Source organism: Myodes glareolus, chromosome 1 (genome assembly GCF_982192425.1).
Source record: "Myodes glareolus chromosome 1, mMyoGla1.1, whole genome shotgun sequence".
Lineage (NCBI taxonomy): Eukaryota > Metazoa > Chordata > Mammalia > Rodentia > Cricetidae > Myodes > Myodes glareolus.
In genome coordinates this window covers 135728445-135746101 of record NC_142026.1, presented here as the reverse complement: position 1 = coordinate 135746101, position 17657 = coordinate 135728445, and the positions used below count along the sequence as shown (strand labels likewise).

The 17657-nt window shown below is 46.1% G+C and overlaps 1 protein-coding gene across 1 annotated transcript in view; it reads left to right on the top strand.

Annotated features, from left to right (window-relative positions):
- Agpat4 (1-acylglycerol-3-phosphate O-acyltransferase 4) overlaps window positions 1-17657 on the top strand; it is a 107913-nt gene that overhangs the window by 12837 nt on the left and 77419 nt on the right. The window contains exon 2 of the mRNA XM_048420798.3: window positions 16363-16624. Coding sequence (XP_048276755.1) covers window positions 16447-16624 — 178 coding nt within the window. The 5' untranslated portion in view covers window positions 16363-16446. The remainder of the gene's footprint in view (window positions 1-16362; window positions 16625-17657) is intronic.

The window sequence follows — 17657 nt, the reverse complement described above, 5'->3', positions numbered from 1 at the left end:
ACAAGCCCAGGGATGAGGAAAATGCCTGTTTTCAAAACCTTGAGAGAGGCTAGGCAGTGGTAGCCTTTAATCCCAGCAGAGGCAGGCGGGTCTCTGTGAGTTCAAGGCCAGTCTGGTCTTCAGAGCGGTTCCAGGAGAACCAGGGTTTTTATACAGAGAAACCCTGTCTGAAAACAAACAAACAAACAAACAAACAAACAAACAGCTTCAAAACCTCAGGAGTGTAAAGGGCAGAACTATTGTTCAGATGTGCTGGACCATTCTGGGCCAGCACTGCACGTGCTGGAACTAAACCCCACGGAGTTAAGCTTGACTATGCCACTGGGACTGGGACTGGTGAGCCATCTGAGAAGATGCCAAAGCAAGGGTGTTGTTATGTGGCAGCATTTTGGAGACTGTATCGCCTCCTAATGTCGTGTGTATGATGGAAAAGTAGAGCTTAGGAGGCCAGGCACATTGAGGGCCAGGCCAGACAATGGGGCAAGGTTGTCTTGGGAGGCCAGACAAGGGGACAAAGTTGTCTTGGGAGGCCAGGCACATTGATAGTGAGGCCAGACAAGGGGACAAAGTTGTCTTGGGAGGCCAGGCACATTGATAGTGAGGCCAGACAAGGGGACAAAGTTGCCTTGGGAGGCCAGGCACATTGATAGTGAGGCCAGACAAGGGGACAAAGTTGTCTTGGTCTGTTTTCTAGTTCCCATTGTTCCCATTCTTTCTGTCCGCATTCCTTTTACATCTATGTGAGGAAATTTAAATGAGCTTCTCATAGCCAAAGACTTCTTGACGTTGACATTTCAATCATTTAAAGTGTTTTCTTCCTTCCTTGCATTGGTTCATTTATGATATTTATTACATTTGTTTTATTTTACTGTGCGTGTGTGTGTATGTGTACACGTATATGTTTACATGCCATAGCACACATGCAGTCAGAGGACAATGTAGAAGAATTGATTCTTTCCTTCTACCATGGGTACTCCAGAGCTCAAACTGAGGTTCCAGGGATCAAACTCAGGTTGCCAGCTTAGCAGCAGGTGCTCTTACCCTCTAAGTCAGCGGTTCTCAACCTTGCTAATGCCGCTATCCTTTAATATAATTCCTAATGTTGTGGTGACCCCCAGCCCAGAATATTTTTGTTACTACTTTATAGCTGCAATTGCTATGTTATGAATCATCATGTAAATATCTGCATTTTCCGATGACCTTAAGTGACCCCACTGTGAAGGGGTCATTTGACTCAAAGGGTCACGACTCACATGTTGAGAACCACTGCTCTCAATTACGTCATTGCCCTCATTTTAAAAGTTTTATGACATTATTGGGAGAGCTTTTTGTGTGTGTGTGAAGGTCAATAAAACTGCATAGCTTAGTGAGTTTGGTTGATCATGTTCTTACTGTGTAACCATCACCACAACCTGGCTTAGAACCTTCTGCTGGTCACTAAATCCCTTGTGCCCTTCCTTAGTGCCCTGGGTCCAAACCATCAGTGACTCAGGTCCTAACTGCAGTTTTGCCTTGACTAGCTGTTGTAGGTCCGTGAGCCAACCCTGTTGTATTCTGGTTCTGGTATCTTTGGGGTCCACCCTGCCTCACATGGGATGCCACTGGCTCCCTTTGCCATGGCGAGCATCATCACGGTGGGGCTGCTTCATTCCTCGCTCACCCATTCAGCAGGTAGTGCGCGTCCAGAATTGGTTCAGTGCTCACCTCATTTGAATTTCCCTGTCTTTGTCTCTTATTAAAAGCTATATTAGAAGCAATCCCATTCATCTCGTCAGCTCCACCTCAGCACTCGTTGCAGAAGGCAAACATTTCTGGGATGAAGGCTGTGAGGGACAGCTAGAGAGGCTTCCTTACAAAACCATGACGGCGGTCATCAGACATTAGGAACATCTAGCAGGTTGTTGTTGTTCCTTCTTTGTTTGAGAGTCGGGGCCTCATGTAGTCCAGGCTGGTCTTGAACTTTTTCTGTGGCTGAAGATGACCTTGGCATACTGCTCCTCCAGCCTTTACTTCCTGGGGCTGAGATTACAGCTTTGTGGCTCCGTGTCCAAATATGCAGCAGCCTGTTTTGGGGTTGACGCTGTAGGTGAACTTCTGGGGAAGTGGGAAGTCTCCCAGATATAAAACTGGAAAAGGGACAGCAGCGTTTGATTCCTGTCTGGGGGCTAACTTAGCTCTTCGTCTGTACATTTGTACATTTCTTCTCTATTATTCTCCCCACTGACTCCACCAAGGGAAGCCTGTGGCAGCTCCTCATCCATAGTCTTCCTCAGCGCTCACTGAGTGCCACCCTCACGGCCCCAGGGAGCTGACTCCAGAGGCACTGACTATGAGAAGTCAGCTTCCTCCCTGTCTTTCCCCTCAAGTGTTTGAGTCATGAAGCTTCATGGGGGTTACAGCCTGGTGAGTCTGGTGCACACAGTCACCCACTGCACACGTTTGTGAGCACCACCCTTACCATGGGTGACAGCTGGTGAGTCTGGCGCACACAGTCACCTGTCACATCCATTAGTGAACACCGCTCTTAACCGTGAGTGACAGCAGAAAATGTAATAGTAAGTTTTCGGAGTAGCCTTACATGAAGAGAAACAGTCCCGTGTCCTGCACAAGGTTTCCTTTGAGACTTCGTGCCAAGCCTGATTTTTCTCAATGGAGGCAATCACTGCTTGGCACACAGGCCTCTGCTTGGCATGCTTTTGATAGACTGTCGGCAGGGTCACTGTGACATTCCCATAGCCCTTCCCACCTGCTGGCTGTGCTCAGGGTCAGGGAGATGCTGGACCTGACTTTCGTTTCTGCTCCGGATTCACAGATGTGTCAGTGTAGGAAGGTCCGTGGAGCTTCCTCAAGGTGCTTTGACCACTCTGACATCTGCCAGGGCCCTTTGATGCCATGGCTGAGGACTGAGTGCCTTCTCTGTAAGGCTTTCTTCATTTCCTTGTTAAAATAATACACTACACTATATCTGCCCACTTTTCCACGTGGAGCTAAGCTGCTTGTGCTTATGTCTTGTCTTCTATAGCACCAATGTTGTGTGTGTGTGTGTGTATGCATTATAGTTATCTATGGGTGTGTGCAGGTGTGCATATGTGTGCGTGCGTGCGTGCGTGTGTGTGTGAAATTCAGAGGTTGACATCAGCCATTTCCTTGCTTGCTTCTCAACCTTAATTTTTGAGACAGGGTCTCTCAGCAAAGCTGGGGCACGTTCACAACAGGCTGGCTTACTAGCAAGCTCTGGGGGCCATCTGCCTTCTTCTCCCCAGTGCTGGGGTTGCGTGTGCACACCGCTGTCTCTGCCTCTTCCATGAGTGCTGGAGGTGTGAACTCGGGTCCTCATCCTGTGCCGCTCACTCGGAGCCATCTTCCAAAGCATCTTCACGGCCCTGCTTTAGCACTATGCTCAGGGGGGCAACAATGGCCTGTGGTGTTTTCTACCATTTGCAAAATCTGCTAAATGGTGTGGGATGCAGTCCTTTGTGTTTCTAGAGCCTCTGAGTTGCCAGGATTTACTTTCTCAGAAATAGAGTTCTGAGACGAAGGAACCGCCTCCAGAAAGTACTAGCCTTCAGCACTGAGCCTGGGGCTGCTCAGTCTGCCTCTGGGCAATGATCTTTAATTAAATTATGATTAGCATAAGGCTTGGGGCCAAGACTTAAGAGAGGAAGTTCTGCGTCCTCTTAGTAAACCTCAGGATTTGCTAAATCATGCCACTGAGAAGAGAGAATGAAAGTGCCCAGAGCTTCTAGAAGAATTCTTTTCCCTCTGTGCTCTGCCCTCGGTCATGTTCACTGTGAGCAGAAGAGCCGGAGCACGGCCAAGCACACAGTAGGTGCTCCACAGATGGTCACACGGTAGGTGCTCCACAGATGGTCGTTAGAATTGCCCGTGGGTGCAGACACGTATACCTTTAACCGCTTGCCGTGTTCCCGCCAGTTTTCTTATTAGATGTTCTCAGCGGTTTTGTGAGTCAGGTCAGGAGGAACTGTGAAAGAGGAACCAAGGCTCTCAGGGGCTTGGGGATGGACAAATTCAAATTGGAGAGCTTCCCTGGGCCTTCACTCTTTACCTGTAAAGTGAACATATAAATAAACCAGGAGTAACAGGTCACAAAGTGATCATCGAGTGGTGACTACAGTCTTGCTCATGAATTCTAAAAAACGCATTCTGAGTGGTTGGAGAGACAGGTGTCCTTAAGAGCACTGGCTGCTCATGCAGGGGACCCAGGTTTCGTTCCCAGCACTCAGATGGCAGCTCACAACCCTCTGTGACATCAGTTCTAGGGAATCCGATGCCCTCTCCTCACACCTACAAGGACTGTAAGCACATGGCACACACATGTACACCGGCACATGTATGCACACATGTGCAAACGCCTTGCATGCCTGTGTGGTGACCCACGTGGAATTCCAGCCTCAGAGGAGACTGGGAAATCTCCAGCGTCTCCCAGCTAAGGGGGACCTCTGGGTTTTATGGAGAAAGCCTTCCTCACTGAGTAAGGTGACGGAACAGTGGCAGTAATTCCCAACACCAACCTCAGATCTCACATGCGCGCGTGTTCACCACATACATGTAAAACGCACGCACACATGCACGCACACATACACAAGGGAAAGGAAAATGAACATTAAAACCACTGGAACTGGGGGTGTGACAAAGAACATAAATCACTGTTAAGTGGAAAGAGCAGATTAGAAAAGGGAGTGTTCATTCTTTCTGCAGGCTGAGGGGGAAGGGGAGAAAGAAGAGTCGCCTGTGCTCAAACATGGTGACAGGAACCCCCAGTCTTACTTCACACTGGGGCCAACCCGCCCAAAGCCCCAAATAACAGCTAACAGACTGAGAAAAAAAAATGCTCACTCTAAATATTGTAGGTCAGAGGTGGTTTAACATACAAAGAGCTGGGTTTTTGTTTTAGAGACAGTCTCTCTCTTTGTAGCCTTGGCTATCCTGGAACTCATTCCGTAGACCAGGCTGGCCTTGAACTCACAGAGATCCTCCTGCTTCTGCCAGAGGAGGCAAGAGATAAGTGAGCATGAGGAGCCAGAGTTCAGAGCCAGCCTGGACTACATTTGGAGATCTGTCTCAAAGAACAGAACAGAACAAAAAGTAATTAAAAAATGAGATGCAAGTTTTAAGGTATAAAGAATTAGGTGTTTACGATGGTGCTGGTCGGAAGGTCAGCAGTTACGTTATCATAAAAAGTAATTCAACAGTGTTCACTGGGCACCTTCAGATAACTGCTTCTCAAGCCTGCAGGAAGAGGAAAACCTTTGTCCACAATGTCGACCACTTCATTAAAAAGAAAAACAAAAAACAAAACAAAGGTAGGTGTGGAGGTGTGGTCTTGTAGTTCAGGACTGAAGCAGGAGGCTCCCCCAGAGTTCAAGGCAAGCCTGGGCTATACAGTGAGCCTCAGGTCACCCTGGGCTGCAAGGCAAAACTTTTGTCTTCTAAAAGAAAGGAAACAAGAAGAAAAGCTTAAATATACAATGACAAAGCAAAGAGGTAATGATTCCCATAGCCTAGCGTGCCTGCTATGGATAGTTACATTGCCACATAGACAGTTACATGTTTGGGTTAAAGAAAGAACACTGAGATTGATTACAAGATTGTAACCATGACTAAAAGCAAAGTCTCCCCTGCAATGGGTTAGCTAGCAGGAACAAAGCAAAGCCTTCTATGATGTACTAAAAAGTAGAAGAAAAGACGCCCAAGGAGGTTAGAGTGTCCCTGGTAGATTTGTGTTCTCTATCTTCAAGCTTTTTCCAAGTGTGTGTGAATTACCATAATAATGGGGATAATTTCAAAGCATTCATGACTCTATGACTGATAAATGACTCATGCAGATAGTACAGAATCCTGTTTTTACCAGATCTGTTTGTATTATAATGGAAAACTCCTTTCTAAAAGGATGAGTCTGTCACCTGTGAGCTCCTCCATCTATTATCTGGGGTTTAGGTAGCTCATTTGCTTTCTTGTGACATTTGAGTCTGCTTGATAGATGGCTTGGCACTTTTGCAGCATTGCCATGAAGAGGCTCTTTGTGCAGCAGGTTGGGTGACAGTCCTGTAGGTTTGTCTGGCCTTTGGAAGCAGGCGCCATGATGAGGCCTCTGCCCTGTGCTCGCTGCAGTAACAAAGGACGGAAGGCCCGTCTGCTCCTGCTGTTCCTTTCAGGTTCTTCGGGAATTCAGAGCCATCAGCCTGGAAATTTAATTATATTACATCATCTAGAAATTGAGATCCAATCAATGTTTATTGAGGACCAGTGTGTTCTGTGAGAGGGGGAAGGGGTGGTGGTCTCTCTGGACGGATGCATAACCTGTTAATTGTATATTGTATTACATCATTAGACACAATATCTAGAGAAGGGCCCATTAGAATTATAAGTCTAACGTAATACGTGTATAAAGCGACCTCCCAAATGCGAAACAATCAATTTAAAAAAATCTTAAATTACATTTTGTGTGTGCATTACACAGAGGAACACCATATGGTACATGTAGAGGTCAGAGGACACTTGCAGAAGTGGGTCCCTCCTTCTGCCATGTGGGTCCCTGTAGGTGGGGGCTTCTTGTTTGTTTCCTAGCCACCCAGGCCCAAAATAATCACAGAGAAACTGTATTAATTAAAATGCTGCTTGGCCTATTAGCTTATGCATATTTCTAGCTAGCTCTTACATCTTAAATTATCCCATCTCTATTAATCCATGCATCATCATGAGCTACATGGCATCTCCCTGACTCCGCCTTCTTTTCTCCTCTGTCTCTGCTTGGAATTCCTGCCTTGCTCTCTCCTGCCTTGTCATAGGCCCAAGCATTCTTTATTCATTAACCAATAAAAGCAACACAGATACAGAAGGACTTCCCACACCAGGTCCCGGGATCAAACTTGGGTTGTCTGACTTAGTGGCCAGTTCCATTGCCAGCTGCTCCATCTTTGGGACCCCAAGCAATGGATTTTGTTTTACTGATTTTAAAGTTAGCATACAAAATAATGGCTTCTATCAGGATGTTTCATACATCTGTATCCATGAATTTTTCAACTTAATAATAAATGAACTCCAAAGACAGACAACCTAGTGAATGAACAAAATTATCAATGAATGAGTAAGTGAGTGTATGACTTAGGAATCCCATCCTGGGCTCCGCTTAGAACCTGGTACGCCATCACCACTTTGTGGAAGTCTGTGTGGCTCCTGAACTGTAGACTGAAGACGAGACAGGGAGTGTGAAGGCCCTGCTTCATGCATCGTCATCTCTGTTAATATTAATGAGGCTTTTCGAGGAACAGCAGGTCCGCAGTGACCCCGAAAGCATCCTTCAGTCCTGAGTGCTTTGATGTGCTTGCGGCCGCGTTCCGGGGCTGTCGAGAAACAAGGGTACTGTAAGTCAACTTATTTCGGGCACTCACAGCCAGCACTTCTGTCTCCAATAAATGATTCATGTCAGAGAAGCACCTAAGTGCATTTGCGTCCTAGTGTGACTCTTCAGGTCCATTATGGCTGAGTCTACTCTGGGGAAATGGCCTGGGTTGGTTTGACATCCCTGTATGAAAATCAAAGCAGAAATATTTTTCAAAGGTAGTCACATTGATCGCTCACTGATTCCACTGTCCTTACCAAAAAAGGAAGATTGGCATAGGCAGTCTCTCCAAGAATTCAGGAGTCAAGGGCACCTCACAAATCGGGACAAGGAGAGGGAAGAGCCCAGCGGCTGGTATCTGAGATGCAGAGGGGAAAGAAATGCTTGTTTGCCCCAGCAGCCTTTTCTGGGCGAAGTCCCTGGGTCAGCACTGACGACAAGTTCCCGTGGCCCCATCACCACACTTTCCTTGGACTCCTGGTCTAGGTATCTACCACCCCAAGTACAAATGTGTAGCACAAATTCTAGTTGGTATTAATAATAAAAACCCAGAGTCAGATATAGGGGCTAGTGCTGAAGATCAGAGAAGCAGAGAGGACAGCCACTAAAGAGTTCTTTTACCTCTACCGATGCTCATACTGAAGGGGTGGGTGATCCTGTCTTCAGACTGCATCCTCAGACGGACTGTCTCAGACTGCATGCTCCTCCTGCCTTATAGACCCCTCCTGCCTTATAGTCCCCTCTCTGCCCAGCCACATCACTCCTGTCTCCAACTCCCTAGTGCTGGGATTAAAGGTGTGTAATCCCAAGTGCTGAGATCACCTTTGTGTGAGCTCTGATCCTCTTAAGATGGATTCAGTCTTGTGTAGCCTTGAACTAACAGAGGTTTCTCTGCCTCTGTCTCCCAAGTTCTAGGATTAAAGGTGTATGCCAACACTGCTTGGTCTCTAGTGGCTTAGCTCTGCACTCTGGTCTTCAGGCAAGCTTTATTTATTTATTAAAACACAAAGTATCACTACATAGATGCATGTTCAGTTCCACAAACCCGAACACAAGGAGGGTGCAGGGCATGTGGATAAGTGCCCACATACTACATTTTCTGGGCCATGAAACTAGCGCTGATTACAGGGTCTGTAGTCTGTCCACAGGGTTTCTGCCCATCCTGTACCCATGGGAGAGTCGGGACATGGGGAGGTCAGTGTTTTTTGGTGATAGATGAGGAAGCTGAGATTTGGCAAAGATGCTCAAGAGTCAACCTCACATGTTCTGACTGTAGGGATCCCCTCCTTTGGCACTTATTTTCCTACCATACAGAGCCCCGTTTCTAGGCTGTCAGAACTATTAAATATAAACAAAGATGCTGTAGGTGGGCTGCTTAGACCCGAAATAATCATACAGAAACCATATTATTTAAATCACCGCTTGGCCTATTAGCTCTAGCTTCTTATTGGCTGTCTCTTATCTTAATTTAACCCATTTCTATTAATCTGTGTATCGCCACATGGCTGTGGCTTGCCAGCAAGGTTCTGGCTCATTTGTCCCTGGTGGTGGCTACATGACATCTCCCTAACTCTGCCTTCTTTCTCCCAGCATTCAGTTTGGGTGTTCCCCCCCACCCCGCCTAGCTCTGTTCTACGCTATCATAGGCCCCAAACAACTTCTTTATTAACCAATGATATTCACAGCATACAGAGGGGAATCCCACATCACAAAGGTGTATATTTTCTGTGTCTTATGTTTTTACCATTCTGTAGCTAAAACCTGGAGAAGGGTGAAGGGCTGTTCATTAGAGGATGGAATGAAGCCCAGAGTGATTTATGGGCTCCGTGGTTTGGCATTCTTTAATGGACATCATGTACCATACAGAGGATTTGGACAGTGTCCTATTCTATGAAATTTTAAAACAAGCTAATTTTATGTAAGACTCTGCCAAACCTATTAGACAATGATGGTATTTTAATTGAAGAATATTTTGGTTCAAGATGGTCCTGTGGACGGTTCAGTTCAGTCTAGAACACTTTTTCACTGTGTCGTTTTTTTGGGCCTTAGGCCAATACCATTGCAGAAAGATTCTAAACCTAAACTTAGCCTGTTTGTCGGGATGAACCAGCCCACTTGAGGTTGCAGACTCCTTGCCATCTCTGCGGAGAATGACTAAACTCCTCCAGCTAAAGGGCATCCAATGATCAGAATGCTCTGCAGCCCAAAACGACTTCACTCTTTCCTCCTAGGATGGCGCCACTCCCCTCCGCTGCCCCTGGCTGTTCTCTGCCCCACAGGCCACCAGCGCTGGCCTAGAAACTGAATTCGTCAACTGCCCCCACTTTAGCCTCCTCTGTCATTGCCAGCCGCCAAAGCTGCACTTGCTTTCATTTATCTGGTCCCTCAGGCCTCCTTGAGGACTTTTTCTGCAGGTGGTGTTGTGGAAGGGTTTGGAATGGACCTGGTAACTTACCTTTGTCCAGTCTTCCTGAGGTGGGCATCTGGGGCCAGGCTTCAAGCTGTCTGACTTACACAAGCATGGTGTGCATATACGTAGAGATGAGTGTACGCACATATGTGGGATGCGTGGTATGTGGACAAGTATGTGTATGCATGTGTGTTCGATGTGTACATTCCTACAGTATGTGAATGCATGTATATATGGGATGCATTGTGTGTTCTAAGATATCTGCTGTTGACATTCTGGCTGGGCCTTTGGTGTTCTTTCTCCAGTTATTTCTGAATTGTAATTCTGTGTAATTTTGCACCCTTTGTCATTTCATATCACAGTGAAAATGTATCCTTTAGCGACAATGTATCCTTTCCACTACAAATCTGCTGCAGGACAGTTCACTTTCTCCTTGAGATGGATCACCAGGGGCTGGTCTGATCGATCGAGTAGTGTGAAGATGTTTAGGGCCCTGCATGTGCTTAATTGCGAAGAAGACAAGTGAGTTTGTGCTCCCACGGAAACCATGAGTCCCACTGTGCCTCAGTTCCTTCAGAATGGAGCATTATAGTTAAAAACAAATGAGCTTTGTTTGAGCTTCAGCTTTCTCCTTCTCTTTTTGTGCGTCTTGAACAGCGCGCTCTGGATAGGGAGCCTCTAAGGTCCTCAGATGATGGTAATGCTGGTGCTGAGCTAGCATGGAACTTTCAACAATTCTTTTTTGTTTGTTTGTTTTTTGAGACAGAGTTTCTCTGTGAAGCTTTGGCTGTCCTGGAACTTTCTGTGGAGACCAGGCAGGCCTTGAACTCAGAGATCAGCCTGTTTTTACCTCCCAAGTGCTGAGATTAAAGGCATGCCCCGTTATCGCCCAACCACGTTCACCAATTCTTAGGCTGATCTACTTAGAACACAGGAAAGGGGTTTGGCCTTTCTATGCACCTGGCCTGATTGGGTGCTACAACATAAGCGATAGATAGATAGATAGATAGATAGATAGATAGATAGATAGATAGATAGATAGATAGATATAGATGATTTAGATAGATAGATGATAGACAATAGATAGATAGATATAGATGTAGATAAAGACAGATAGATTATAGATAGGTAGGTAGATAGATGATAGATAGACAGATAGCACTATAATGTGTGATAAATAGATGATAGATATAGATAAATAAATAGATGATAGATAGTGCTATAACGTGTGCAATAGACAGACAGACAGACAGATGATGGATGGGTTGTGGGAGGGTGGATGGATGGATGATTTTAAAAATGAAACTGTTGGCTCCTGATCCTGGGTTGGTCTCGGCCTCTCCTCCTGAGTTGGTTGTCTTCACGCTTTCTTCATAGCTGCCGATCCTGGATTAAGCAGAGGGCGTAGCTCTCCTGTTTGCTTCTGCTCTGTCTCTGTCTAGAGAAGGGTACAGTTCAAACTCTTCTGTCTGCTTCAGCATTCATAACATGTCAAGACTATGAAGGCCATGTGCATGCGTGTGCACTTGTGTAGCTCAGTGTCTGTAAACTCCATGCTAGGTGTGCTACCTAAGGAATCCAATGAGTTGGTGGCTTCCGCTAGTTTGCACTTTAATGTCAGATTATCAGGTGACAAAGGAGATAAAGTCATGTGAATTGTACAAAATTTTATTTATTTTTTTATGCGCATGTGTGCATGTGTGTGTGATGTGATGTGCACACAGTGTCTGTAGAATCTCTAGAATGGGAGTTACAGATGCTTGAGAGCCACCGTGTGTGCTGGGACTTGAACCCATGTCCTCTGTAGGAACAGCGAGTGCTCTTGACCATGTAGCTGTCTTACCAGCCTGGTCATTAGCGTTTCTGAGGTGCATCTTCTCCCATCCTAAGACCCTACCAGGAAGCATAGATGAGAAAGAAAGCATGCAACATGACCTGCTTCGAGACACACTGAGGAGACACCAACATCTAAGTAAGATGGATGGAGGATCTAAGAGGAGGAAGAGTCCCACCCACAGCCCACAGCTTCCCCTTGCTACTTCCTCCTTGCTTTCTTGCTCTATTGGAAGTGAGAGAACTTCTGTGTTGCAGGCATCATGCTAGTATATCAGACATGCTATTCTCCTCCCCTCAGAACTGCCTGGGTTAGATAGGGCCGCTCTGATTTCGCAGAGAAAAGCCTGCATTTGTGTCTAGGCTGCCGGGATCACTGGTTTACAGTGCCCCATGCCATGGTGCCCTGTGCACACTGTGGAACTCCTTTGCATTTCAGGATCCCCTTGTTACTGACGGCTGGATGATCCCTCCCTTGGTCTCAGTTAGCAGGCAGCATGCTCTTCCTCCCTCACAGACATGTGGGTGCCTCCCCTTCACCCTGCATGCTTGTCAATAGCCACATCATTCTCCGAGAGCTGGGATAGGGATTAGTCAAACTCTGTTCCTGCAGGACAGGTCTCATTCTTATTGCTGAGAAAAACAGTAAATCACAGAACTAAGCCACAACTCTCCTGCCTGTTAAGCCACTATTAGTAGATGGTTATGGATTGACCATAGAGTAGAGGTGAGTTCTATCACTCTGTCACTCTGTCTGTCTGTCTGTCTATCAGTTTATCATCTATCACTTATTATGCATCATCTATGTCTATTACCTGTCATCTATATATCTACTTATCTCTCTATTTACCCTCTATCGCCTATCTATCATTTATATACTACTACCTATGAATCTATCATTTGTAAATCTATTATTGATCAATCTGTATCTACCTATCCTCAATCTATCATCTATAAGTTATTACTTTACTATGAATCTATCATCTATCTATCTATCCATCCATCCATCTATCATCTATCTATCTATCTATCTATCATCTATCATCTATCTACCTATCTATCTATCTATCTAGCCATCCATCCATCCATCTAGCTATCTATCTTTCATCTATCATCTCTCTCCTTTCAACTGCCTCATGCTGGTTCATACATGGGGAAACTGATGACTGAAGAGGTTAAGCCACCATCACTGTGTTGATCTATGCGTCTTTATTTACAAAGTTATGACTTAGAAACAGCTTCGTTGTTATGGGATGATCTCTGAAGCCCGTAGGTTATCGTCTGGATCTTCTCAGAAGTAGTGTACAATTCTGTCACACTCTTGCCTCGTCTGATCACAGACCACCTAAGTGGCTTTGCTGAGGTGCTTTTCCACAAAGTCTAAGAACTTCCAGGCTGAATGAAAAACAGGCAGAGGATCTTACAGTATTTTCTCTAGCTATTTTCATCTCCGCTCAGATATTTATACCATCTTTTCTCAGCCTGATGTGATATTGGCTAGTTGCCACATTAGAAGAGAAAGTTCTTTTTAATTCATAAGGGCCCCAAACTTTATCTGGGGTTAACATTCATATCATCTTTTCCACACCAGATATTCTCTCTCTCTCTCTCTCTCTCTCTTTCTCTCTCTCTCTCTCTCTCTGCCTCCCTTCCCCCCCCCCTCGCATGCGCTCCATCCCTCTCTCACCTTGTTTTTCAGGTGATACCCTGATTTATTTTGTTTTTGTTTTTCATTTAAGTTTTGATTGGTGGGGAATCTCAGCCAATCACATTCTACTTAAGGTGTGTCCCCCCTCAGGCTACACAAAACAAAAGATCGAAGTGCCTTGCCACTTCCTCTTTTTGGTTCCCGGCTAGTCTGATGTTCTTGGGATCTCTGATCTTGTAAATTTTTCCCCTTTTATTAAAAGCTAAATCTTTTGTATTGAGTTGGTCTGGTTAATTATCTATCAACCACGCCCACCACATTTGATAAACTCTGTATTAGGCTATTTTCTATCTAGTATAACCAAATACTAGAACCTGAATGATGTCTCAAGAAAAAAGATTTACCTTTTTCTGTTCTGGAGGTTCTAGGGCGTGCTGCTTGCTTCTCCTTGGCTTTTGGTTGTCTTAGTTAGGATTTCTATTCCTGTGATAAAGCACTGTGACCAAAAAGTAAGTTGGGGAGGAAAGGGTTTATTTGGCTTATGTTTCATTATTGCTGTTTATCATCAAAGGAAGACGGGAGCTTAAACAGGACAGTAACCTGGAGAGAGGAGCTGATGCAGAGGCCATGGAGGGGTGTGACTTACTGGCTTACTTCCTATAGCTGGCTCAGCCTTCTTATAGAGCTCAGGACCACAGTGCAGGGATGACACCGCCCACCTGGGCTGGGCCTTCCCCCTTCCCCTCCCCCATCAGTCACTAATTAAGAAAATGCCTTACAGCTGGATCTCATGGAGGTTGAGGTTCCCTCCTTACAGATGACTCTAGTTTGTGTGCTGAGTTGACATAAGACATGTGCTGATATTATGGCAGGTAACCTCACAATGACAGATACATGTGAGAATCAAAGTTCACCTGTCAAGACAGGAAACCAGAGAGTGAGAACTCTCCAGAAACTAACCTATTCCACGAGACCTACATTAATCTCTTTCAAGGGCAATTCCCCCATGACCTAGGTTTTGTTTTCCTCTAGACCCCATCTATTAGAGCTTCTACCACCTGGACATCAGCGTGCTGAGAACCAAGCATTTAGAGCATCAACCTTTGATCGGCAAACCTTATCCTGACTGTGGAAGTCAAACTAAGTTCCACAGAGCCAAGAAATATCTCCCTTGGAATTTGGATTAAAATGGGGTAGCCATGGTAGATCACAGCTTCAAATCCAAGTTACCCAGAGAAACTCCAAGTTTATGTCTATACCCATACCCATACCTATACTGAGACAGAGGACGGGCCATGTCTGCTAGGTCAAGCTAACTGCTAAGAAATTGGACCTGCTCTCCCCATACATTTCCCTCCTTCTGGAAAGGTGCGAGAATTGCACAGGATTGCAGGTGCCTCCCTGAAATCCTTAGGACGAGCCAGCATTCTTCCTGTGCTCTTTCTCATTGTCAAGACCCTCTTCAAAAGTCAGCACAGATGACCCAAGACTGAGCCCCTGCTCTATTTTCTCACTTGAGTGTCCTTTGTGACTCGGAACTTCTCTGCAGGCTGCCCTTTCTTTTGTCCTTCAGGGACTGTGTGAGCTGCTGCACAGAGAAATCTGAGTCAGAAGAGCGCCCTCCTCACAGCCCATGGGCAGAACAGCCTGTACAGGTGCAGGGGACAGAGACTGAAGCCCTAAAGTCAGCTGCCAATTGCCATGACCTTATGGAGGTCACCCAGCCTAGGAACTGCCCCTTTCCTTGCTCTGAAGAATGGTTCAGTTGGTAGAGTCCTTGCCTAGGCTTGCCTTAAGCCCCGGGTTTTATGCCCAGAACCATATGAATCTGGTGTATAGCACACACCCGTGATCTCGGCATTCAGGAGGTGGGAGCAGGAGGGTCAGGAGTTCAAGGTCACGATTCTTGGCTACTCAGAGTTTGAGGTAGCCTGGGTACATGAGACCCTGTCTGAAAACAAAAGCCTCAACTCATGGGATTCCTGGGCACCTAGGATAAACTAACAGATGTAAACATCTACAGATCAGTCACCATGCTAAGCTAACAGATGTGAACATCTACAGATTGGTCACTATGCTAAACTAACGTATGTGAACATCTACAGATTGGTAGTCATGCTAAGCTAACAGATGTGACTCTACAGATTGGTGGTCATGCTAAGCTAACAGATGTGAACATCTACAGATCGGTGGTCATGCTAAGCTAACAGATGTGAACATCTACAGATCAGTCATCTTTTGCATGGTCACAAGTTAGCGATTCTAACCTCTGCCAACTGTGAGGAAGGTTTTCCTAAAGTGTGAAGCTTTCCTTAGAAGTCTGCAGTCATCTTGGCTCCTAGGAGAAGCGAGCCTGCCTCCACCCTTTCTTCCATGGCTCTTTCTGCTGAACTGTGAGGTCATTTTATCCCTTTTGTTCCAGACCTGGAGACTACTTAATGGCATCACGAACTCTCTGTACTGGCAGAGCTACTTTCTGATTTAACAACTCTTGAGGGGTGGGTGCCATATACCTGTACAAATGACATCTATATCAAATGACATTATAACTACACTGAGGATTGTCCTAAGGTACTGGGTGTGAAGATGAACCCCAATTAGGACAGCAGACAGCTTAAGGCAGACTGATTTGTCCACTGTGAACCACTCTAAGGCTCTTGAGGGTAGAGACAAGCCCAACTGTGTTCCCCTAATGTCATCCAGGGTAATCTTGAATTCTGGGAAGTCCAGCCAGCAAGGAATGGTGAGGTGAGGTCCATAGAAAAGCAAGCAGAGGAAATGGGGTAGGGCTGGGCAGGGCTGTGTTGCCTGAGGAAGCAGGGGCCACTCAGTGTGAGTCTGGGAATCTATGCCACCGTGGCTGCTATTTGAATGGCAACTTGAATGATCTTTTCCAGACCTGAGTTCTGACCCCAGAGGCTGCTGGGAGGATTAACGGGAACATGGCCCTAACAGGGCTTAGACCGACAAACAGGAAGCAATGCCATAGCGATGCCTACTAGACAGAAATGAGTCAGCCTTTAGCTTCCGTCTGCTTTTCCTGGAAGTGGGTTCTCTAATATAAAGCACACCGTGCTGCTGCTAATGTATCACATTCCTGTGTTTCAGCCGCTTTCCTGAGCCCCGGATCTCTCTCACTTCTGGAACTATCCCACCATCCACATTGCTCTACTTGGAGAACTCCCCCACGTCATGGACCTCGTCGGGCTGCTGAAGTCTCAGTTTCTGTGCCACCTGGTCTTCTGCTATGTGTTCATCGCCTCGGGGCTCATCGTCAACGCCATCCAGCTGTGCACACTGGTCCTCTGGCCCATCAACAAGCAGCTGTTCCGCAAGATCAATGGCAGACTGTGCTACTGCGTCTCCAGCCGTAAGACCTGATTCGCACCCTTCGCGCTTGCTTCCTCCCCGAGATGGGCGGCTCGGCTTTGGTTCCTCACAGGCATTTCGCTAGGCTGGCACGCTAGGCTGGGCTGCTGTGCCTTGCCGTTGGTTGCTTTAGATTTGAAATGCCCATTCTGTCCCTACTCTACAAAAATTATCCTGCCTGTGAGAAATGCCAATAGCACAAACAAAGCTGAGCAGCCGAAGGGCGAACTGGGAACGGTAAATGTACCTCCTTTAGCCGCTTCTCCCACTTTCCTCCTCAGAAGTGAGTGGTCCATTTCTGCTTAGTTATCCTGATGAAAATAGAACTAATCTATGGCTGGTGTGCACCCGAGAGTGGTGGGCTCTCTCTGGGTCGCAGCCTTGGTTTGTAGTGCTGCGAGTCAAGCATACATGGATCTTTAGAAACCAGATGCCAACATGCCATATTGCTCTCATCCTTGTTTTTGGTTTTTCCTTATTTTGTGATCATCATAGGCGTATGTGGCCTTGTAAGAAACAAAACATTGAAATCCCCAATTTGTTATGGGATGATGTAAGAGAAAAAAGGAATGAACTTGACTCTACACCCAAGCACCCTGTGCTAGTTCCCATTACCTGCACGGTGGTTGTGTTAGTCAGGTTCTCCAGAGGAAAAGAACTGGTAGAATGAGTATTTATATCTAAGTATTCATTCTAATAGGTCTCTCACACACACGGCTTATTTGAGTGGCTTACAGTCTGTTGGCCAGCTAATCTAATAATAGCTGTTGTCGTAAGCCACACTTTGGGGTGACTTCTCTCGCGGTCCAGCCATGACAGATTTGACAGGTTCGTGCATTCCAGGGTAGGAGCGTGAGGATTAGAAATGTTAGGTAGGAGGAACAGAGATATGAGAGAAACACAGACATAGGAGAGTACCAGGAGGGCAACTTAGTGGATGCTGAATACTGAGTTTGCCCAATACAAAACAGGGGAAGAAGGCGAAAGACTCTTTAACGTGACACAAAGTATAACAAGAACAGTTACTTGTTTCC